The sequence below is a fragment of the Lithobates pipiens genome, unplaced genomic scaffold (genome assembly GCF_037356315.1).
Source record: "Lithobates pipiens isolate NorthernLeopardFrog02 unplaced genomic scaffold, aLitPip1_a1.2 Scaffold_22, whole genome shotgun sequence".
NCBI classification, from domain to species: Eukaryota; Metazoa; Chordata; class Amphibia; order Anura; family Ranidae; genus Lithobates; species Lithobates pipiens.
In genome coordinates, this window is record NW_027507784.1 from 130,721,378 (window position 1) to 130,744,280 (window position 22,903).

The 22,903-nt window shown below is 43.0% G+C and overlaps 1 protein-coding gene across 7 annotated transcripts in view; it reads right to left on the bottom strand.

Annotated features, from left to right (window-relative positions):
* Positions 1-22,903, bottom strand: part of FN1 (fibronectin 1) — a 79,645-nt gene that overhangs the window by 6,709 nt on the left and 50,033 nt on the right. For 3 of the 7 annotated variants that reach the window (XM_077448314.1, XM_077448319.1, XM_077448313.1), the window contains 14 exons: positions 15,587-15,676; positions 14,392-14,661; positions 12,464-12,580; positions 12,202-12,366; positions 11,938-12,093; positions 10,028-10,141; positions 8,262-8,531; positions 7,310-7,497; positions 6,523-6,610; positions 4,691-4,867; positions 4,511-4,600; positions 4,220-4,399; positions 3,691-3,780; positions 585-1,054 (listed from right to left, as the gene is read on the bottom strand). In XM_077448314.1, coding sequence (XP_077304440.1) covers positions 585-1,054; positions 3,691-3,780; positions 4,220-4,399; positions 4,511-4,600; positions 4,691-4,867; positions 6,523-6,610; positions 7,310-7,497; positions 8,262-8,531; positions 10,028-10,141; positions 11,938-12,093; positions 12,202-12,366; positions 12,464-12,580; positions 14,392-14,661; positions 15,587-15,676 — 2,465 coding nt within the window. The remainder of the gene's footprint in view (positions 1-584; positions 1,055-3,690; positions 3,781-4,219; positions 4,400-4,510; positions 4,601-4,690; positions 4,868-6,522; positions 6,611-7,309; positions 7,498-8,261; positions 8,532-10,027; positions 10,142-11,937; positions 12,094-12,201; positions 12,367-12,463; positions 12,581-14,391; positions 14,662-15,586; positions 15,677-22,903) is intronic. The other 4 variants (XM_077448320.1, XM_077448318.1, XM_077448317.1 and 1 more) reach the window with 3 other exon arrangements.

The following is a 22,903-nucleotide window of genomic DNA, read 5'->3' on the forward strand; positions in this document are numbered from 1 at the left end:
TCGAGTCTGTATGCCTTTAGAAACTCAGAAAGACGGAGTGTGGGGGTGTGGGTGTGTGGAAATAAAGTAGACAATGCTATACGAGAGGTATGGAAATGCTACACAAGGTATGAAAGCAGATAGATGGTGTATGAGCCAAGTGCAACATCGAATAGGAAACAAGGTAGTTCACTTCAAAAATCAGAGCCAGTAGGGAGAGTGAACACCAAGGTGAAGAGCAGACAGAAGGAGGGTGTAAAGCAGAGTGGTTGCCAGAACCCTCCAGTGATCCTTTTAGTACAAGACACAGGACGTATAGCTTTGTTTACTGGAAGGGTCATAACTGCTGTTGTGGATAACTACATGTGAATTGTGCATGGGGAGGGTGTGCGTCATGGGCAGATATACAAGAAAGACCAATGAATGGGTTGGGTATGGAATCTTGCTGTACTCGCAAGTCACCCTATGCAAAAGTGGCACTTCGTGTTATTACTATGTAGAATTTATATGCAAAACATAGCCATAATTATAGAGCAAAAGCACCAGTGACAAATTGTTTCCTAGCTAATCAAGCCAGTTACACGCAATAAAAATTGTTAGCCTACCTCAAGAGGGGCTTCCTCATGACCCACAGGATGGCATGAGATGATGTATTCAGTGGTCTCCAAAAGAGGTCTCCATGAAATGGTAGTTTGAGATGCCACTTCCTGTATGCCAGTTTCATTGATTTGTGGCCCAAAGCCGTGTGGATAAGGCCCTTCAAAATCTCCTCTGGGCTCCTGGTAGGTGGGCTCATGAAGGCCTGCATCCACTGTAACAACATGACCAGGGGTGAATTGCCCAGGTCTCACAGGTAGAGCGGTGGTGGGCAAAACGGGGCTTCTAAAGTATTCTTCAACAAATTGTCCTTCATGGCCAGTGCTAGGTTGTCCAACGGAGCCTGGAAGTTTGATACCATTACCATTGTCAAATGTTGTCTCAGTGATGAAAGGCGTTTTCTCTACATCCGAAGGGACGTCAAGGATTTCAGGGCCAGGGATGGGGTGAGGGAATGTTACCAGTTGGGGAACCTCATCTGACCAAAGAAAGTATTAGGAGCAATAAAAGCAAAGCATTAGTTAAAAGCAAGCAGAAGCAAATGGTCTTTGGCACCAGAGCATGGTTTGTGATCATGGTACACAGACAACAGTAGGTACTTTTAAAATCTAGCAATTTAAGGCCACATGCAAAGTTGATTTGATCTTTGCATACATTTAGTTGGAATGTTGGAGAAAACACACTTATATTTTGAACAGACATTGACAGAAACATCTGCTACTAACGTAGGAACAACAACAAAAAAATAAAAAAATAAATAAAAAAAAAAGACACTGCAACCCATTTCACAATGTTCAAAATAAAGGTACTGACTGCAGTTTGGGCTTTAGGCAATTGGGCAACCAAATAGGAACGCAATTTTACATGTGGCCATAAAAAGGTGTAATACATAGGTTTAAATTTAAAGTGCACATCGTTAAGGTGTCAATACACCAAAAAAGGCAGTTTTAGTTATAGGCCTCTTAAAATTTCTTGGAGACTCCCAAGGCCATATCTCCCCATTAGTTCCTGGTTCTGCTCCTGCTTTAGACTTTGGTGGTCACAAGCCCCATGATATGGAGCAGTTTCAAACTCTGTGTAATATAAAAAATGAATGTTGACCCCACACAAATGGCAGGTGTGTAAAATTGGGATATCAAGTACAGAGTTGTCAAAAATGAACTCCCATTTGGGTGGGCGATCCTTTAAGGGCTACTTAGCTTTGGGTGATCAGGGGGCAATGCATTTGATCAGTAAAGTTCCAACAACACAGCTTTCATTAAATTTCTATATAAAAGTTAATTTGTCACTGCGGTGTCAGAGAATTGGAGGCTTCTATTTGGCCAACTCATGACTGGCAAGCTCAGGCAACATTAGACGTGATGAAAAGCTCAGCTTACCAACCAGCCTAAAAACAAACTGAATTGTCATAACCGTTCATGTTAAAAACATTACTTTAAGAGCTTCTACTATGGAGTCTCAAAATGTAGAGTTAGGACTGCAGATCATATTGATGTGCCTAGTCATGGCCTCTGCAGCTTATGCATTTATTTGCACATGTGTTGCCCTGCCATGTGCTTCTTGCTGTTAAGGCCAGTTATGGGTTGGGGCAATTTCTATTTGTTTGCAACATTAGCAGTGAGTAGAGATATGAAGGACTCCACAGGAAAGTAAAACTGCAGATATTCTGTTCACCCAAAGCTAAAAAGTGGTGGAGAATGTACTTTGACCTGAACAGATATTTAGCTTATCCGTTCAAATTGGAAAAAGGCCCCAAATAAAGGCTATACAGAAATGGATATATGTATTATTGTACCCACTGTTAAGACCTTTTAAAATGCATAAATGCTTTAAGTCTAAATTGTTTTAACATATTGGTTTCATTCAATGATTGCAATGATCATGGTTAGAAATGTAGTTTGCTTCACTGTGAAGGACATTTAACATTGCAAAATCGTGTCCCCCCCCCCCCTTTCGAAACATTTAAAAATAGTAATAAACCTAAAAATATATGTTAAATTTAAGTTTACAGATATGGTGGGCTGCATTATTTTTTCTATTTTCACCTGGTGATCTACCCAAAGTCTATTTTTCAATTCACTTTAGGGCCTCCTCCACAGAGCTGTTTAGCTGCATACATCAGATTCCAGTGACAAAAATCTGCATATTCTTGTGGCTAGAAAGGCAGGTACATGCAAATAGTGGAGGTCGCTCAGTCTGTACAAAATTATCCAAATGCGCCCAGGCTCAGACACCTGTATCTAACCCCAGGTAACCACTTGGGTGTGCGGTGGCTGAGATTCTTCTCTATATGTTCTGTGGATTACATGGACTTCTAGCCTGACCTGTACTGTACCCTCAATGGAACACACCGAATGGGGGACATATGCCAGAGCAAAGACCCTAAAGAGGGAAGGTTTGCTGTAACAGTTTAACAAATTGAAACTGAACTCCAGCTTACACTTCATAATCAAAGTCCATCTAAAATCAGCTAGTCTAACAGTATTATCTCCCCAGACTGACAATGCTAGTCTGTCCAAAGGGGGTCTACTTTACTCTTCATCCAGAATGCAGACAACCTATGACAGGAAGAATGTCTCAAAAGAATCTACCAATAGCATCTTTTGCATTCCTGAGGCCATCTTGATAATTTATACTAACATTTTTACTGTAGGTCTCACATTGAAGCAAACACCTCAATTAGAATAATTTCTTTTAAATTGAAATAACCAGAATTAAAATGACTGAACACCATCTGGATTTTTTTTTTTTTTTTTTTTTAATTATGATGAGAAGCATGTGCTTGGATTTTCAAAATCTGCCCAATTAGTCCCAATCCAGGCACTTTAGTGTCTGTATCCAAAAGATGTTCAGTACAGGAAATTAAATCACTACACGCTACATGGTAAAAGAAAGCAACTGCAGCATTGCAGACAGACAATGAAATGCAAAATTACTTTTGCAAAGGGATGCTAAGCCAGTAAATTGGATGCATGTAAAAACAACGCAGTAAAGAATAAAACTGTCACAGTGCTAACAACCTTGTTTTGACACATCCCTGCATCATTTACATATCTATATAAAAGGAAAGCATTGTTCAGATTACAGTCCAACTTTACAGAGTGCTGTTCATACCTGTCTTCTTGCGACCAATCAAAGCCTCACTCTTCTGGTTATTTCTCACAGCAATTACATGAATAATGTATTCTACACCAGGCTCTAGGTCTGAAAAAAGGGGGAAAATACAACTCATTACTTTACGCCGTTTTATACATTTACCCAAATGCACTTTTGGGGACCACTGTCCCCTTCAAGTCCTACATGTCCCTGATTCAGCAAGATCTTGGCTGTGTCAATATCACTGCTAATTTTTGGTGAAAATGGATGAATGGCTGTATAGCACTGAAAAGATGAAGAGACCTCTTCCACATTGGGAGTAAATGGTTTGCAAGTGTGTAAGTACTGTATCACAGATGCCATGTCAGACAAAAACTTTTAAAAGCAAATCTGTAAAAGATTCGAGTCCACCTTACCAACGGGTATGAGATTCTCCAATTTGTTAAACTACCAAGAGACAGATGATTTCTAATGAGCATCTTCAACACCCTTTATGAATACCACAGAAAGTTACATGTACTGAACATTGATCAGTTAGGACACTCACTGGTTATAGTGGCCTCAGTGGTCCCTGCAGGAAGGCGGGGCAGATGTTCCTTAGGTATTCCTCCTACTCGTTCATACTTAATGATGTACCCTGTGATACGAGAGCGAGGGGGCTGCCAGGAGAAGAGCAGGGAGTTGGGTGTGCTGGACAGGAATCGCAAGTTGGATGGACTATCAACAGCTAGAAAAGTAATAAAAGCAACACTATAATACCCAGTACTTTAGTCTGAACAGGGTACAAAAACAAAGAAAAACAGCAACCAGGAAACGCAATCCATTCGTGTTATTTTACCTGTTGACGCATCCAGTGTGACAGGGGAGCTGCGGGCATTGTCATTTAAAGTATACAGAGAGATCTTGTAGTCTGTTCCAGGCTGAAGACCTATAATAGGAGCATTAATGTTAAAGAGACACCAAGGTAACAGGCACTACAAGAAGGCCTCTAGAGAATGCCGTAAAAAATAAATCTTACCTGTGACAGTGAAGGTTCTCACATCTGGTTTGATTACTCTCTGAATGGGAGTCTGGCCACCAGCAGGAAGAGCCTCAATCAAGAAGCCAGTAATGGTTTCTGTCTTTGTGCGCCAGGTAATGGTTATTGTGGTTTCTGTAACATCTGTGACACGTGGACGGCGAGGGGGGCTAACATCTAGGAAAGTATATGATGATTTTTTTTTTTTTTAGGCTTACTGGTACCAAGAGCAGAAAAATGTCCAAATTCTAACACCACCTAGCAGATACACACCAAAGTTAAATTACATTAAAAACACTATCTTTATCCAATCTAGGATAATGGCCCATTATTACATTAAAAACACTATCTTTATCCAATCTGTGGAAATGGCCCAGACTATGTATTGTGTTAACACAATGCATTACTATACGTTAGGGCACTCCAAGTTCAAACTGGCAGTGTACCTTGCATAAAAGTAGTGTTTTGCAACATAGGCCATGTGTTATGGTGCACTGCATGTGTTTTTACCCACTACTGCGATTCAAAATGAATAGCCAATGTGTTAAAGCGGAGGTCCAGTACCCCAAATTTTTTTTTTTTTTTTTTTTTAAAGACTGATCTGTAACGGTCAACCTGCGAATGAACATTTCTAACATGTCATTTTTTGCGCTTTTACCTTCTTTAAAATTGTTACTTTGTGATCACGGAAGCAGGCAGGTTCCATTTTAGTTGTGGGCATCTGAAGCCCCCTCGTGTCAATTTCCTAGATTTCTGTGCAGCCGTCTACCAGTCATGCAATAAAATGTATTCTCTCTACACACTGTGCAGGGGAGAGGAGCTGTACCCATAAGTATCAGTTACATAATTTAGTACAACTGTGAGCAGACTTGTAATGTGTAGCCTGCGCTGAGACCGTATAACATTGAGCAGACTTGTAATGTAACTGTGTGCAGGGAGAGAGTAGCTGTCAGAATTAATCGGTGATGTCGGGTGTGGGCGGGACCGAGCAGCTATCGAACACCAGCCAATTATTGGTCTTCTTAACATGTAGCAGCCCAACCTGACCCCATGCTATTGGCTGGTGTTTGATAGCTGCTCAGTCCGCCCACACCCGACATCACTGATGAATTCTGACAGATCCTCTCTCCCTGAACAGTTACATTGCAAGCCTGTTCAATGTTATAGGGTCTCAGGGCAGGCTACACATGATCACTAACATTGAGCAGACTTGTAATGTAACTGTGTGCAGGGAGAGAGAGGAGCTGGCAGAATGCATCGGTGACATCAGGACAGAGCAGCTATCGAACACCAGCCAATAGGATGCGGTCAGGGCAGACCACTACGCCTCCTTTCCCAAGCAGCCCAATAATTGGCTGGTTTTAGATAGCTGCTTGGTCCCACCCACCCCCGACATCGCCGATGAATTCTGACAGCTACTCTGTCTCCCTGCATACGCAAGATTTCGTCAGGCTTTTTACAAGTTGTCATGGGATCCCAGGAACACTTGCAAATCGCCTAGGCAATCCCAAGGAGAAAGTAATGTATAGATAAAGAAAACGGTATTTAACAGCAAAAAAATAAAATAAAAAAAGCCATTGTGAAAACTGAGCTACGGGCATGTAGCACAGCCAAGTATTGGGAAAAAAAAAAAAAAATTATCTATAAAATGTGTTTGCATGCATAATGAGCCCAAGGTGGTTCCCCATAAATCACACGCCTAATATAACAAATGGCTATAAATATTCAATGGTTCCTTTTTTTTCTTCCTTTACTAAAAAAAAAAAAAAAAAAAAAAAAAAAAAAAAAAAACACTTAAAATAATATGTTTTGTCTTTGGTTACTTTACTTACTCTCCAGTGTAGAGATGATGCCTTGCAGTGGGGGGCTCATCAGGCCATCCTTAACAGCATATACACTAACTTCATACTTGGTGGCAACCTGATCAAGAAATCAATATTTTAGTAGTCTCACGTTAGGTGCAACAATAAGGTTGCTTTAAAAATATTCATTTATACTTAACCAGATTAATCTTTACTGAACATGGTGAAAAAATAGGTTTAAAAATATCCCAGGTAACTTTTGGAAAGATTATGCGTTGACTACTGCAAGCCACTACTAAACCTTCAAAATGTCCCAGTGTAGAAAAAGGGTATATAAATGCTCATTCTCAATACATTTTTCTGAGCATCAGGGCTTCAGGAGACAGATGGGTTAAAGTACAATTACAGTATAAAGAATTTTTAAAAACACACACAAAAAACAAAAAAAGGAATTATGGTTTGTATGTTATAGAACCAGGATTACCAGCTAGGAGTGGACATGTTTGGGTCTAAACACCTTAGTGAGAACCATTTTCACGGTAACTGCAATTACTGTACGGTAATGAGTACACGTAATTGGGCAGACTCCTACACTCCCATCTTAGTGCACAGATCCACGTTTGCTGACCACAAATCAGAAACCTAGCCATAAAGTTGGTCTTGAGGCAGTCATTACCATTATATTCCATTATGACTAAAATTAGATGAATAGTAAAAGGTCTTAAATGTTAAAGGGCAAATCCATAATCAACATTGCCATAGTCAGCGCATACTTCCAAGTATTTTAATTAGAAAAAGATATCCAGCCATCACTCACCATCAGACCTGTAATAGTAGTGGCAGTTGTACCAGGTGCTGTGGTAAACTCCTTCATTGGTCCAGTTTTCTCTTTGGGATTCACACGTACCCGGTATCCAGTGAGCTGGACATTAGGTGCATGCCAGCTAAGAGTAAGGCCTGTTGGCGTCACTTGGGAGAACTGAAGATTTGTTGGGGCAGGAATGGCTGCAAAATGATAGGAAGTGTTAAATTATGAAAAAAATGTTTTTGTTTTTTGACAAACACTGTATATGCCAAGCAATGTGGATAGAAATGTTTTATATATAATATATATTTTGCCCTCTCTCCATCTCTAAGAGCACACAGTACAGTGTCAGTGGTTCGTTTCATACATACAAATATAAAATCTCTTGACTAGTAAGTACAAAGTTTACACTCTACCTTATTGAATAAGTCAGTACAGTAATGTTGGTACACCCAGTCAAATATTTCCACTGGTTCAGTTAGGCATTTTAAAGGCTCACATGTTACATCAATTTTATAAACCAGTTTAGATGCAAGAAATGTTTAACTACATGACACAAACTATTTCAAAATGTTATAAGAACAGCAGTACTGTGCAACAAGATTTAAATGCTGGAAACTGGCTGTTGACTTCTTGCTCAGTGATCTAAAGTATTGCTAAAAAAAAAAAAAAAACCTGTCAGTTTGGCAAGCCCTTTTGCCAGCCATTGCAGCGTGAAGGTAGAGGTCTAGTACATGCATTGTAGTATGCACCAACAGCTATTAATTTAACTTTTATGGTCCTTTATAATGTATCAGGATATACAGCAAGTGAAAAACTAAAGGATGAACAGAAAGGTGAAATACTGCACGAGGCAAAGTTACAATCATTGGAATTAAGCGACTACAATTTGCTGGTGGATGGCACCTGCAGGGCAACAAAGATATTAAACAGACACACAGAACGCTTCAAATGCTCCAGATACCTGTACGCTGGATTCCAATCACGGGCTTGCTTTCCAGGTCATCGTGCAATGCCACGATGCTTACAGTATACTCTGTGCCCGGCCTGAGACCGTGCAATTCAGCAGCATCGTCATCTCCTTCTGGAGCTGGAAACAACTCTCTGACTCCATCCTCAGGGCTTGAGTAGGTCACTCGGTAACCAGTAACCCGCCCTTCTGGGATTTCCCAGGATAGTCTAATTGAATCAGCATTCACTTCTGGAAATGCCAGTCCTTTGGGTTGATCAATGTCTGTCAGGCAAATTAATCATGAAAGCAATTAAAAGCAAAGACAAGCAGCAGAAGCAGCAACAGGAAAGAAAAAGCTGCCGGAGTATTTCTACTCTCCCAGCAGTTAAAGAAAGTTATACATCATGTGTTACAGCTTGTTAGATATAAAAAAAAGCAGCATTTGAAAGTCTGTCCATTCAAAACAAGCTTTTGTTTTTTGTGTAGATGCTGGTGAGCTGAATCACCCAATGGCTTCTTAAACTTCTCATGGACTCCAAGCAGCCCAATCCATGGTTTGGTGTGTCCAGCGCTAGATCCCACCTCCCATTAGGTTGTCTTAGACTCCATACACACTATTAGATTTTTGTCTTCAGATTTACCAAAACCATATAATAATGGTAAACAAAGACAAAAATCTGCAGAAAATCAAAGTGTGTATGGGGCTTTAGCTGCAGCAGAGGTGGTGGGATCCAGTGTGCTGGCTTTCTAAAAAGGCCAACAGGCAATTTAAGCCAATACTATACTGTAATAATAAGAATGGAAATTATAGTTTTGAGTGGACTGACCATTTCAGCAAATACAATCTGTAGCCACCTTAACCCAGATAACCATGCTAAATTAATGGCAATTTCTTAATGCTATCTTTTTCAGATATAAACAGGCAAAATTTCTACATTGCTAGGCACACACAGCTCTGAGATTCAATCAGGTGCGAATCAATGCAATGTAAAAATGTGCCAAGTATCCTAAAAGATTGAAGATTATAGATAATAATGTTGGAAAAATATACGTGCAAGCTCTCAGGAAGACTGAGCATGTTTGCATATGCCACCCATTGATGAACCACAAACCTTAAAAGTTATAGGTCAACAAAAGAAAATATGCTAAACTGTGCACAAAATTATTGATCCGTTTCAGCTCTACACCCGATGCAAAAGCATAATATGCAGGCGTAATTTTGATGCTGCAGTAATTCTAAATGCAGTTAACTGCCATGTTCACATGCACACTATCAATCAGTTTCTAAAATGCAGTAGATCGCACTATACAGAATTAGGATGACAGAACTTTCTCTCCACTAAAGGCGCAAAAATGCATATTTTACATCCTTCAATTTAGTAGTATATTGAATAGGATAAGCAGAGTAATTTCACACTACATCATTTTAGGAGAGCTAGAAAACATGCACCATTAGTTTCGAATACCAGTTAGAATACACTTGAGCTCTGCGTTTTCAGAAGTTTAGCCCATTAGATCACTGGACAGTCGTCCATCACAGAGGGTGCCTCTTCATGCCTGCAAGAGTTTGCACATCACCCTTCCCAAAAACACCCAACATATTTAGAAACTGTCTGTTTTTTTGTTCTTTGGAGGACAAAAGGTCAGTTAGGATGTTGGTCTACCAGACCTCCACATCCCTCATCACAAAGTCAACAACTCAAGAGCTCTTCAAGCAGAAACCTTTGCAGAAAAATAAAATGGGATAAAACTGACAAATCCCAACAAGTAATACATACTTGTGACAGCGGTTTCAACTAGGGGCTCACTCTCTCCGCCAACACCCAGAGCATACACGCTCACCACATACTCAACAGTTGGTTGAAGCCCCACAATCGTCATTTCAGTTTGATCTGTGAAGAAAAACAAGAGAAAAAAAAAAAAAAAAAAAAAAGTTACCTAAAATGTGAAGAGACAATTTCCTTTGGAAATATTATATGGCAACAAGATATAAAATAAACTTGCATCTTTTTTTTTTGGAAAACAAAGAGGTACTGCTTCCTACAAACAATTAGCCTTACTCTTGCTTCAAAGTTAAGTATTTTCCTAGATGACACTTTGCATTTGTCAGTGATTTGAATGCATTAGCCACCTCAGCACCATTGTTTTACCCCTTCAGTACCAGGCCATTTCCGGTTTTTGTGCCGATACTTTGACAAATACTCCATCACAACACTGAAACCAAATTTATATATCATTTTTTCAGCCAGCTAAAGTTCGAGTATGCACAATTTGAGTCTAACATGTTCAGAATTAATTCACTTTATGCAACTTTTTTTTTGTAAATATATATTCTATTGCGTTTGTGTACACCAAAATTTGTGTATTTTGTTCTTCAAAATGTGTGGTTGATAAACAGCTGCACAAATATTGTGTGGCATGAATCGCAATCACCATTTTTTTTGCTTCAGGGCAGAAGCTTTCAGAACAATGTTTCAGAAAATGTTTGGAGCAAAGTAATTTTCTAGCACAAAAAAAACAAACAAGTGCAAAAAGTTTTAACATTTCCCTGGACAGTAAATGGTTAACTTCCAGTGTTTCTATTTTTTTTTTTACTATAAAATTAGAAAAGACCAAAAATTCTGAGGAGAACAATAAAAAAAAAAAAAACCCCACTTTAAAATATTATAGGACATTTCAAAAACAAAACCCATGAAAACCTCTTTTGGTTGCTTTAGGAAATTAGAAAAAACAAAAAAACAAACTAAACTAAACTAAACTAAAGGCCAGTATTGAGGGGGCAAAGACATTGAGCTTGGCAATGGTGCACCAGGTACATTAAATGTAAAGGTCACATTCAGGAGGTATCAAGAGGTGATGGGCCTCATTATAAAAAGGTCATACAATGGGAGGACAATGAAGGGTGCAGGATATGGTAGAGGAGGGGTTAATATACATGTCAGTCAGACAGGATGAGGTGGACATTCAGGAGAGGGTGAATGACAGAAAGGGGAGAGTTTTCATATAGTGTTGGCACCTTACTGGATTGAACTGGTTCTGGCTGCTGGCCAGGAGGCGCCCTTTTCTCTCACACACTAGTCAGTGTGAGAACAAACAGTGCTGTCTGATCACAGGCCAGTAAGGTAGACAGCTGCTAACTGTAGCCTGTGTTTACATTCTATAAAGCGGATCATAGCAATCACATTGTACAGAGCCAATGAGAGTGGCTCTGTACCATTTGCCTGTAATCTGTGTCTAATTGCAGTACGATCACAGGACCACATTTTTTTTTTGGGAGAATGCTACTTCCTCCCACAACAAGAGTGAACCAGTCTGAAAGAGTTAAATCAGGTCGGGTACAAAAAAAAAAAGGAAGAAGAACTGAGGGATGAAGAGTATATGTTTTTAAAACCGCGAGACGGAGACCCTTATGTAGATAGAATTTTCTAAAAGGCTCAGGGGAAGAAAAAAAAAAAAAAAAAAAAAACACAAAAAAAAAAACAAAGCACACACACTAATAATAATGTAAAATGATTGGACTGCCAGCATTTCAAAAAGGAGGTGGTGTAAAATTTTAGCTATAGGTTTACAGTTAGAACTGTAAAAAAGGTCCAAGAACAAATTCTTGAGGATCTGGTGCATTAGGTTTTATGTATTCCTTGTACAGCCCACAAGAAAAAAACAAAAAAAAAAAAAATTGTATAGTTACCGGATGGTAAAACTTGGGTAATGGTCTCTCCATGACCACCTTTAGGTACACTTGTAACCCTATAACCAGTAACTGGGCCAGTAGATGGTGTCCATCTAACATGGATGCTTTGGTCTTGGACATCCGTGACTTGCATCTCTGTTGGTTGCTCAACACCTGAAAAAAATACCACATATTTAGAATACAGCTTATGATTACAAAGTATTACGAAATTTCAATATGTTCCATCTTTATAAAAGACAGAATGAAGTCCATTTGGTATACCTGTCGAATGAACAATGGTGATTGGCTTGCTTGTGGCAGGACTGTCCCCTCGGCCAGTGACAGCATACACAGTAATAGTGTAACTTATGCCAGGTTTTAGGTCTCTGATTGTTGCAGTGTTGGAAATTCCAGGCACTGTGATTTCCTGAGCTGGGCCTTCACCTCCTGTGTGGATAAAATCCAAATCAGAAAATTCTCATTTTGAACTCAATTAAAATGGGAACCATAAAATTATACTCGATTTCAAATATTAAAAACATACCAGTCTCTGATGTAGTAATTCTATAGTATCGTACATTGACTGCAGGTGCATCCCAAGTAACTGTAATTGTATTGGGAGAAGTAGACTTTGCTTCTAGATCAGTTGGTACATCAGACACTACAATGGACAAAAAGCAGGGAGTGAAATAAGAAAAAAAAAAAACCCACACACACACAAATCATATGAAGCGCCTGCTTGGGCTCTTTAGTCTAGCCAGCAATGCTGACAGAATAAACGCTGCAGATTTTTCTTTCCCCTGCTTGCGTGGTAGCTGCAAAGAGACAGGACTGAGCACAGATTGGCTCTCAGTAAAAGGCAAGGGGTAGAACTTGTCCCTAGCAACCAGCCAGGAGGATCTGGATTTGCTGCGTGCATCCCCACCCACAGATAGGAGAAGGACAGGGGTCTATGTGGGTTATGGAAAGAGCACTGGGACCCAGGAGAGTCAGTGTACAGGACTCAGATTGCCACTACACAGACCCTGGTGGGAGTTTTCCAGAGTTCCTGGGAGAGCAAAGAGTGGAGGGGAGGATGTGCTACTGCTGGACTTAACTGTTTTCTGGGCTATATTTGTGCTAGCAAGCTCAGGAACAAGTACCGACTGCTGTGCACCTCAGAGCCTGCATATAAGGCTAGAGCGTAGTGTCAGTAGACTCACCATCCTAGCAACACCCATGCACCATAGTCAAAGACATAGGGCACCCAGGGGTACACTTAGAAAAAGCACATAACATGCCATGGCTAATAGGTGGGCTTGTAGAGATCATACTCGGACATGGGAGTGGCTTAAGAGGAATAGATTAGAGTCTGAGCCTTCTTGCTATATACACTGCACATGATGCAGTTTTTGTACCCACAAATATGCCCAAATACTGTGCTAATCTGACAGAAACCTTGGCACAACTATCATTTATAAAAAATATCTTTCATCAAATATACGTTTCTGGACACTGAACTCAGGGCAGCTGCTGATGGGGACCCTTTAAGAATTTGAGGGTTATAAGTGTACCTCCCTAGCACTGCCACTGTGGTAGACTCTACACTGCCCCACGTGCCAGTTGTAGGGCATCTTTGCAGTAGGTCGGCTGTATTGCTATTGCAAAAGTAATTTGTATTGCGTCAAGATTTTTTATTTATTTTTGCATTATGAGCCAGTACCACCGTCACGCACTCCTTGTGCATGTGTTTGCAACAGTTGCTTCCCAGGTAAGCGTGGGTAAGGAACTGTGTTGAACAAGGTACTGGTATTGCCGTGATGAAGGAAACTAAGATCTAGAATTTATTTTTATTTTTATAGATCGTTGCATTTAAATAAAGGCCATTTAAAAGGTGTGTCAGTGTTCTCGGAAGCAGGTTCGGGCAGCTCATAACAGGTTGCAGGGCAGAAGGGAAGTGAAACAATTCACTGGCTTCTTTGGGGGCGAGCACTACACATACATTTCTGTCTTGGAAGAAAGGTGGTTTGGTTTATTCATCCAACAGTTTTACATCTACTCTCACTTCTCCCAAGTACATTGTGGTGCCCAATTCTATTGCTTTTTTTGGAATAAAGGAATAACCCTACTTCTTAGGGTCTACAGCAGGACAAAGACGCAGCCTGTATAGCTGAGAGAAAATCAAAGCCAGATACCTACATGTTTTCAAAACAAATATATAAAAAAAAAAAAAAAAAAAAAAAAAAAAAAAAAAAGAAGAAGAAGAAGAAGAAGGAAGGGCAGAAGCAACTCTGCAGAGCTCTGAAAGCTGATTAGAGGGAAGAGACACACCCCTTCATGCAGGAGCAGAGGTTGTAAATCTGCCGAAGGTGCTACCCCTGTCACCATTTCTAGCTTGTCGTCGTCAGGAAAACTCTTGGCGTCAGTACAAAAACTAAAAAACGTACCATTTAACAAAGGCTGGAGAACAGTGTTTTCAAGCACTCAACATACCTGTAGCTTGTTGGCCTACAAGTGGCAAGCTTTCCTGGACACCGTTGACAGCAATAATACTGACAACATACTCAGAGCCTGGAATAAGGTTGGTAAGAGTGATGGAGTTTCGGGACGGAGGAATTCTCTCTTCTTTGGGACGCATGTTACCACTTTCCAGCTGGTATCGAACTTTATACCCAGTAATAGTAGCACGGGGGGCATTCCAGTGTACAATAAAGGAGTTTGTGGTGATTTCAGAAAAGTCAATACCAGTTGGTGAATCAAGGTCTGTGGTAAAAAAATAAAGGAAAATTAGAAAAAAAAAAAAAAAAAAAAAAAAAAAAAAACACAATTACACCCCATTACCAGCCACAATCTAGATCCGAAAAAAGGTGCATTTTATAGTGATTTGTGTGTCACAAAAGAAAATTCAGACCATGATTCATGTACGGGCATTTTTTTTTGTATCAAGATTTTTACATAATATGCAGGAATTTACTTGTAAGATAAAGAGCCCAGTTTACACAAAGACTTTATATACTATGTCTGCTGGTTGAAATGCAGGAATCCATAGCTTGCGGGAATAAAGCATGCATCAATGAGCCAACATCTGTCCTTTCTACTACAAAATGCCTCAGAATGAACCTGCTGGCATGGCACTCACTAGCCAAGCAGAGATCTTAGAGCAAGTTTCAAAGACTGCTCTTTACCACATCAAAAAACATCCTTGGGCACAAAGCCAATTCAACGTTCTTATTTCCAACACATTAATATCAATGCTTTCTCCAGTTCCACTTTTTCCCATTTTTGATACGTTACAGCATAAAGATAATTCATGCATACACCATTTTATCTGCATTTACTGTGTGACTGCAACTTGTAAAATTAAGACTCGGCTTGGGTGGGGAGAATAAAAAATAAAAGTTGTATGGGGCAGATACACACTTATATGGTATTTAAGTTCCACACAACCAAAAATAAATAAAAAATGGATAGGAAAATTCAATTCAATTCAAGCTTTACTCTTGAAGATGTGACATCTCCAAGGGATCTCCCTTGCGTTTAAATTTGTAAATAAATATCGCTAGTGAGAACAAACTTCAACCCAGGACATCATAAATCTGGGGAAAAAAAAAAAAACCCACATACATACACACCTCAAAAAAATGTTTAGTATACGAGTCATGTCAACTAAAGCATAACAAATACTCACTTGTTCTATGTACCCCATTAAGTTCAGTACTTTCCCTTTCTTCATAAACTGAATGAACATTGACTTGATATTCCGTAAATGGAAGAAGATCTAAAAAAAAAATAAAAAAAATAAAATAAAAATAAAAGTGATTGAGATATAGATATATGCACACACACACCTCAAAATTTCAAGTCCTGAGTAGTGATGGCCGAACGGTTCGCCCGGCGGTCGTTTCGCGGCGAATTTCCGACTTTCGCCGTCCGCGGGTTCGAACGCCTTTTTCCGTCGTTCGCCCCGGCGGACTTACGTGTTTAATGTATACAAGAACTTTAACCTTTCGTGACACGTTTATCATGTGTTACAGGACAACCAATTGAGACATGACAGCTCATGGACACTTGGACATTCCCCCTAACCTATAAATACACCCGATCCGGTGGCCATTTTACATTCTTTCTTCTGTCACTGTAGGGAAAGGATCCTGTGTGGAGTAGGGACAGAGAAAACGCTAGCTATTTGGTACACAAAAGTTCTTTTCAGGACTGGTATAGGTGTTAGGTCAGCAGCCTGAGTTTCTTTTGTCAGTTTAGATAAAGGGACAGAGCGCTGTATGCTGCTATTTTAGGGACAGCTCAGCCAGATTAGTCTTTCTTCATCATCATCATCATCATCATCATTAGCTGTTACTATCAGGTCCACAAAAGAGCTGTTCCAGCTAATCGTTCCAGCCTACTCTTTTTTGCCAATTTGTATAGGGACAGGCAGGAAGCAGTGTGTCAGGCAGTGAGGATAATTTTAAAGACTTGCTGTTACTATTAGTTCCACAAAGGTTCTTTTCAGGACTGGTATCAGTGGTACGGTAATAGGCTTGTACACGTATAATATTCTTTCTTCCAAATATAGAAAGAATATTATACTTGACTGCTGCCCTTCTGCTGCAGTCTGCTAATCATTCACAACTCACTTGTTCCACAAAAGTTCTTATAAGGACTGGTAACTTGGTCTGTCTAGGGTGCTACGGTACATAGGCTTGGGTGCGGTACAGTCTGCTGTTCTGTAAGGACCGCTATCGGTCCACAATAGATAGGGTTGCCGTGCACTACTGCTGACCGCTGCCCTATACTGCAGCAGTCCTTCAGCGGTATAGGGACTGACGCACAGTCTGCTAAACACTAATACACAACCTGCTTGGTCCACAAAAGTTCTTATAAGGACTGGTAACTTGGTATAGGGTGCTACGGTACATAGGCCTGAGTGCGTTACAGTCTGCTGTTCTGTAAGGACCGCTATCGGTCCACAATACATAGGGTTGACGTGCACTACTGCTGACCGCTGCCCTATACTGCAGCAGTCCTTCAGCGGTATAGGGACTGACGCACAGTCTGCTAAACACTAACACACAACCTGCTTGGTCCACAAAAGTTCTTATAAGGACTGGTAACTTGGTATAGGGTGCTACGGTACATAGGCCTGAGTGCAGTACAGTCTGCTGTTCTGTAAGGACTGCTATCGGTCCACAATACATAGGGTTGCCGTGCACTACTGCTGACCGCTGCCCTATACTGCAGCAGTCCTTCAGCGGTATAGGGACTGACGCATTGTCTGCTAAACACTAATACACAACCTGCTTGGTCCACAAAAGTTCTTATAAGGACTGGTAACTTGGTATAGGGTGCTACGGTACATAGGCCTGAGTGCAGTACAGTCTGCTGTTCTGTAAGGACTGCTATCGGTCCACAATACATAGGGTTGCCGTGCACTACTGCTGACCGCTGCCCTATACTGCAGCAGTCCTTCAGCGGTATAGGGACTGACGCATTGTCTGCTAAACACTAATACACAACCTGCTTGGTCCACAAAAGTTCTTATAAGGACTGGTAACTTGGTATAGGGTGCTACGGTACATAGGCCTGAGTGCGTTACAGTCTGCTGTTCTGTAAGGACCGCTATCGGTCCACAATACATAGGGTTGCCGTGCACTACTGCTGACCGCTGCCCTATACTGCAGCAGTCCTTCATTGGTATAGGGACTGACGTACAGTCTGCTAATCACTAACACACAACCTGCTTGGTCCACAAAAGTTCTTATAAGGACTGGTAACTTGGTATAGGGTGCTACGGTACATAGGCCTGAGTGCGTTACAGTCTGCTGTTCTGTAAGGACCGCTATCGGTCCACAATACATAGGGTTGCCGTGCACTACTGCTGACCGCTGCCCTATACTGCAGCAGTCCTTCAGCGGTATAGGGACTGACGCACAGTCTGCTAAACACTAACACACAACCTGCTTGGTCCACAAAAGTTCTTATAAGGACTGGTAACTTGGTATAGGGTGCTACGGTACATAGGCCTGAGTGCGTTACAGTCTGCTGTTCTGTAAGGACCGCTATCGGTCCACAATACATAGGGTTGCCGTGCACTACTGCTGACCGCTGCCCTATACTGCAGCAGTCCTTCAGCGGTATAGGGACTGACGCACAGTCTGCTAAACACTAACACACAACCTGCTTGGTCCACAAAAGTTCTTATAAGGACTGGTAACTTGGTATAGGGTGCTACGGTACATAGGCCTGAGTGCGTTACAGTCTGCTGTTCTGTAAGGACCGCTATCGGTCCACAATACATAGGGTTGACGTGCACTACTGCTGACCGCTGCCCTATACTGCAGCAGTCCTTCAGCGGTATAGGGACTGACGCACAGTCTGCTAAACACTAACACACAACCTGCTTGGTCCACAAAAGTTCTTATAAGGACTGGTAACTTGGTATAGGGTGCTACGGTACATAGGCCTGAGTGCGTTACAGTCTGCTGTTCTGTAAGGACCGCTATCGGTCCACAATACATAGGGTTGCCGTGCACTACTGCTGACCGCTGCCCTATACTGCAGCAGTCCTTCATTGGTATAGGGACTGACGTACAGTCTGCTAATCACTAACACACAACCTGCTTGGTCCACAAAAGTTCTTATAAGGACTGGTAACTTGGTATAGGGTGCTACGGTACATAGGCCTGAGTGCGTTACAGTCTGCTGTTCTGTAAGGACCGCTATCGGTCCACAATACATAGGGTTGCCGTGCACTACTGCTGACCGCTGCCCTATACTGCAGCAGTCCTTCAGCGGTATAGGGACTGACGCACAGTCTGCTAAACACTAACACACAACCTGCTTGGTCCACAAAAGTTCTTATAAGGACTGGTAACTTGGTATAGGGTGCTACGGTACATAGGCCTGAGTGCGTTACAGTCTGCTGTTCTGTAAGGACCGCTATCGGTCCACAATACATAGGGTTGCCGTGCACTACTGCTGACCGCTGCCCTATACTGCAGCAGTCCTTCAGCGGTATAGGGACTGACGCACAGTCTGCTAAACACTAACACACAACCTGCTTGGTCCACAAAAGTTCTTATAAGGACTGGTAACTTGGTATAGGGTGCTACGGTACATAGGCCTGAGTGCGTTACAGTCTGCTGTTCTGTAAGGACCGCTATCGGTCCACAATACATAGGGTTGACGTGCACTACTGCTGACCGCTGCCCTATACTGCAGCAGTCCTTCAGCGGTATAGGGACTGACGCACAGTCTGCTAAACACTAACACACAACCTGCTTGGTCCACAAAAGTTCTTATAAGGACTGGTAACTTGGTATAGGGTGCTACGGTACATAGGCCTGAGTGCGTTACAGTCTGCTGTTCTGTAAGGACCGCTATCGGTCCACAATACATAGGGTTGACGTGCACTACTGCTGACCGCTGCCCTATACTGCAGCAGTCCTTCAGCGGTATAGGGACTGACGCACAGTCTGCTAAACACTAACACACAACCTGCTTGGTCCACAAAAGTTCTTATAAGGACTGGTAACTTGGTATAGGGTGCTACGGTACATAGGCCTGAGTGCAGTACAGTCTGCTGTTCTGTAAGGACTGCTATCGGTCCACAATACATAGGGTTGCCGTGCACTACTGCTGACCGCTGCCCTATACTGCAGCAGTCCTTCATTGGTATAGGGACTGACGTACAGTCTGCTAATCACTAACACACAACCTGCTTGGTCCACAAAAGTTCTTATAAGGACTGGTAACTTGGTATAGGGTGCTACGGTACATAGGCCTGAGTGCAGTACAGTCTGCTGTTCTGTAAGGACCGCTATCGGTCCACAATACATAGGGTTGACGTGCACTACTGCTGACCGCTGCCCTATACTGCAGCAGTCCTTCAGCGGTATAGGGACTAAGAGTTTTGTCACAGGGTGATTTAAAAAATGACAGGCAGAGGAAGAGGCAGGCCCTTCCGCAGGGGTGGTAGGGGTAGGGCAGGAGCAACAGCCTTGAGCCAAAGTGGGAAGTTGCAGAAGGTGCGTTCAATTACTTTAAAGGACGCACCAGACTTGGTTGAGTGGCTCACTCAGCCTTATTCTTCTGCACCCTCCTCATCCTCTCGATCTGCACCCTCTTCTTCACTCTCTGCTATGTGCACCCCCAAAGACACTACCACCAACAACACCACCACCACCACATACCTTCCGCTTGAGTGCAAATGGGGGCCTTCATGCTCCAGTGTTTTAATAGGGACCCCCGTATAAAAAGCATGAGGGTCAAGGACCAGTACTGGGTGGCAACGTACTTAGATCCCCGGTACAAACACAAAATGGCGGAAATGTTACCGCCGTCGCAGAGGGCTGTCAGAATGCAGCACTTCCAGGCCTTGCTTCGAGAAATGCTGCATTCTGCTTTTGCGTGCGCTGGCAGAGGAGCAATTCCCACTCCCAGAGAAGGATTTGCGGGTACCAATCCAACAGCGCCTGCAAGAAGAGGCCGGTTTGAAGATGTGTTGGTGACTTCGGATATGAGGTCATTCTTTCAGCCGACCCATCGACAGGTGTCATCCGGATCCAGCATCAGGGAACGCCTAGACCGTCAGGTGTCCGACTACATTGGGTTAACGGCCGATGTGGACGCTCTGAGGAGTGATGAACCCCTAGACTACTGGGTGGGCAGGCTTGACCTCTGGCCAGAGCTTGCCCAATTTGCAATCGAACTGTTGGCTTGCCCCTCATCCAGTGTCCTGTCCGAAAGGACGTTCAGCGCAGCAGGGGGGATTGTGACCGATAAGCGTACTCGCCTAGCTCACGACAGTGTTAACTACCTCACATTTCTAAAAATGAATGAGGCATGGATCTCGGAGGAATTCAACACATGTGATCAGTAGACCATGTATATGTCTATAAACAATTTTTGGAATCAAGCACACAGACCTTCTTAATTCATTTGGCTCACTTCCCTGACCCAAAAAAGCACACCGTACTATATGCCCCTACCCTCCTCTTTGAAGAGGTTGAGCGGTGTCATATTTCTACTGGGGCTGCTTATTATGAGGGGTTCCCACCATCCCTGTGCTGTGCTGACTTCCTCCTGGGTGTTCTTATTATGAGGGGTTCCCACCATCCCTGTGCTGTGCTGACTTCCTCCTGGGTGTTCTTATTATGAGGGGCTCCCACCATCCCTGTGCTGTGCTGACTTCCTCCTGGGGGTTCTTATTATGAGGGGATCACACCATCCCTGTGCTGTGCTGACTTCCTCCTGGGGCTGCTTACGGTGCTGCTGTCAGCGCTGTATGTCACGGAGCTGCTGTCAGCGCTGTATGTCACGGAGCTGCTGTCAGCGCTGTATGTCACGGAGCTGCTGTCAGCGCTGTATGTCACGGAGCTGCTGTCAGCGCTGTATGTCACGGAGCTGCTGTCAGCGCTGTATGTCACGGAGCTGCTGTCAGCGCTGTATGTCACGGAGCTGCTGTCAGCGCTGTATGTCACGGTGCTGCTGTCAGCGCTGTATGTCACGGAGCTGCTGTCAGCGCTGTATGTCACGGAGCTGCTGTCAGCGCTGTATGTCACGGAGCTGCTGTCAGCGCTGTATGTCACGGAGCTGCTGTCAGCGCTGTATGTCACGGAGCTGCTGTCAGCGCTGTATGTCACGGTGCTGCTGTCAGCGCTGTATGTCACGGAGCTGCTGTCAGCGCTGTATGTCACGGAGCTGCTGTCAGCGCTGTATGTCACGGAGCTGCTGTCAGCGCTGTATGTCACGGAGCTGCTGTCAGCGCTGTATGTCACGGTGCTGCTGTCAGCGCTGTATGTCACGGAGCTGCTGTCAGCGCTGTATGTCACGGAGCTGCTGTCAGCGCTGTATGTCACGGAGCTGCTGTCAGCGCTGTATGTCACGGAGCTGCTGTCAGCGCTGTATGTCACGGAGCTGCTGTCAGCGCTGTATGTCACGGAGCTGCTGTCAGCGCTGTATGTCACGGTGCTGCTGTCAGCGCTGTATGTCACGGAGCTGCTGTCAGCGCTGTATGTCACGGAGCTGCTGTCAGCGCTGTATGTCACGGAGCTGCTGTCAGCGCTGTATGTCACGGAGCTGCTGTCAGCGCTGTATGTCACGGTGCTGATGTCAGTGCTCTGTATTACGGTGCTGCTGTCAGTGCTCTGTATCTCCTGCACCCTCTTGTTTGCCTACCCTGGTCCCTGACCTTCCCTCTCCTCCATTGCCTTCATTAGCTCCATAGTCCTGAATTGTCAGAACAATTTCCCAAATAAAAAAAAAATGCTTGTAGTTATCGATCCCAAATTCACCTCATACATGTATTATGCTATTGTCCAGGTGGTGGGACTACGTGCTACCCCCTAATAATTACCCCGTGGCCGCAAATTCGACCTAAAGGTTTGCGAAATTCGCCTCCCATTGAAGTCAATGGAGCCCGCGGCGAACGGTCGTTTTCGCGAACGTTTGTGCCCGTTCGCGTTTCGCGTTCGCGAAACGTCCCGTCGGAAGTTCGTCCATCACTAGTCCTGAGCTACTAGCCAGGCCTCAAGGGCCACCAGTTGCCCCGCTCAACCCTGCCATGCCATGCCCAGACCCTAAACACACCCTTGTAAATTATCTCATGAAAGCACACTTAAGTGTTTTTAACATTAACAAAATGTAAATATTAACAACTTTATCCGTGCCCAAAAATGCAGCCTACTTGTGTTGGGGAAGAGAGGAGAGCCACTGCCTGGTTGATCAGAGCGAGGGGAACATAACAGCTTTTAATTCAATAGCTGTGTGTTCCCCACTGTGCACTATCATAAAGAGCACCTCCCCCTTTTCCAGGCACTTTGATAGACAGATCACCCGTCCAATCCTGGGACGGGTGATCTGGCTATCAAAGTGCCTGGACAAGGGGGAGGGGCTGTATATGACGACATGCAGCGGGAAACACACAGCTATTAAAATAAAAGCAGTTATGTTCCCCATGCTCTGATGAGCCAGGCGGTGGCAGCTCTCCTCTCTTCCCCTACGATCG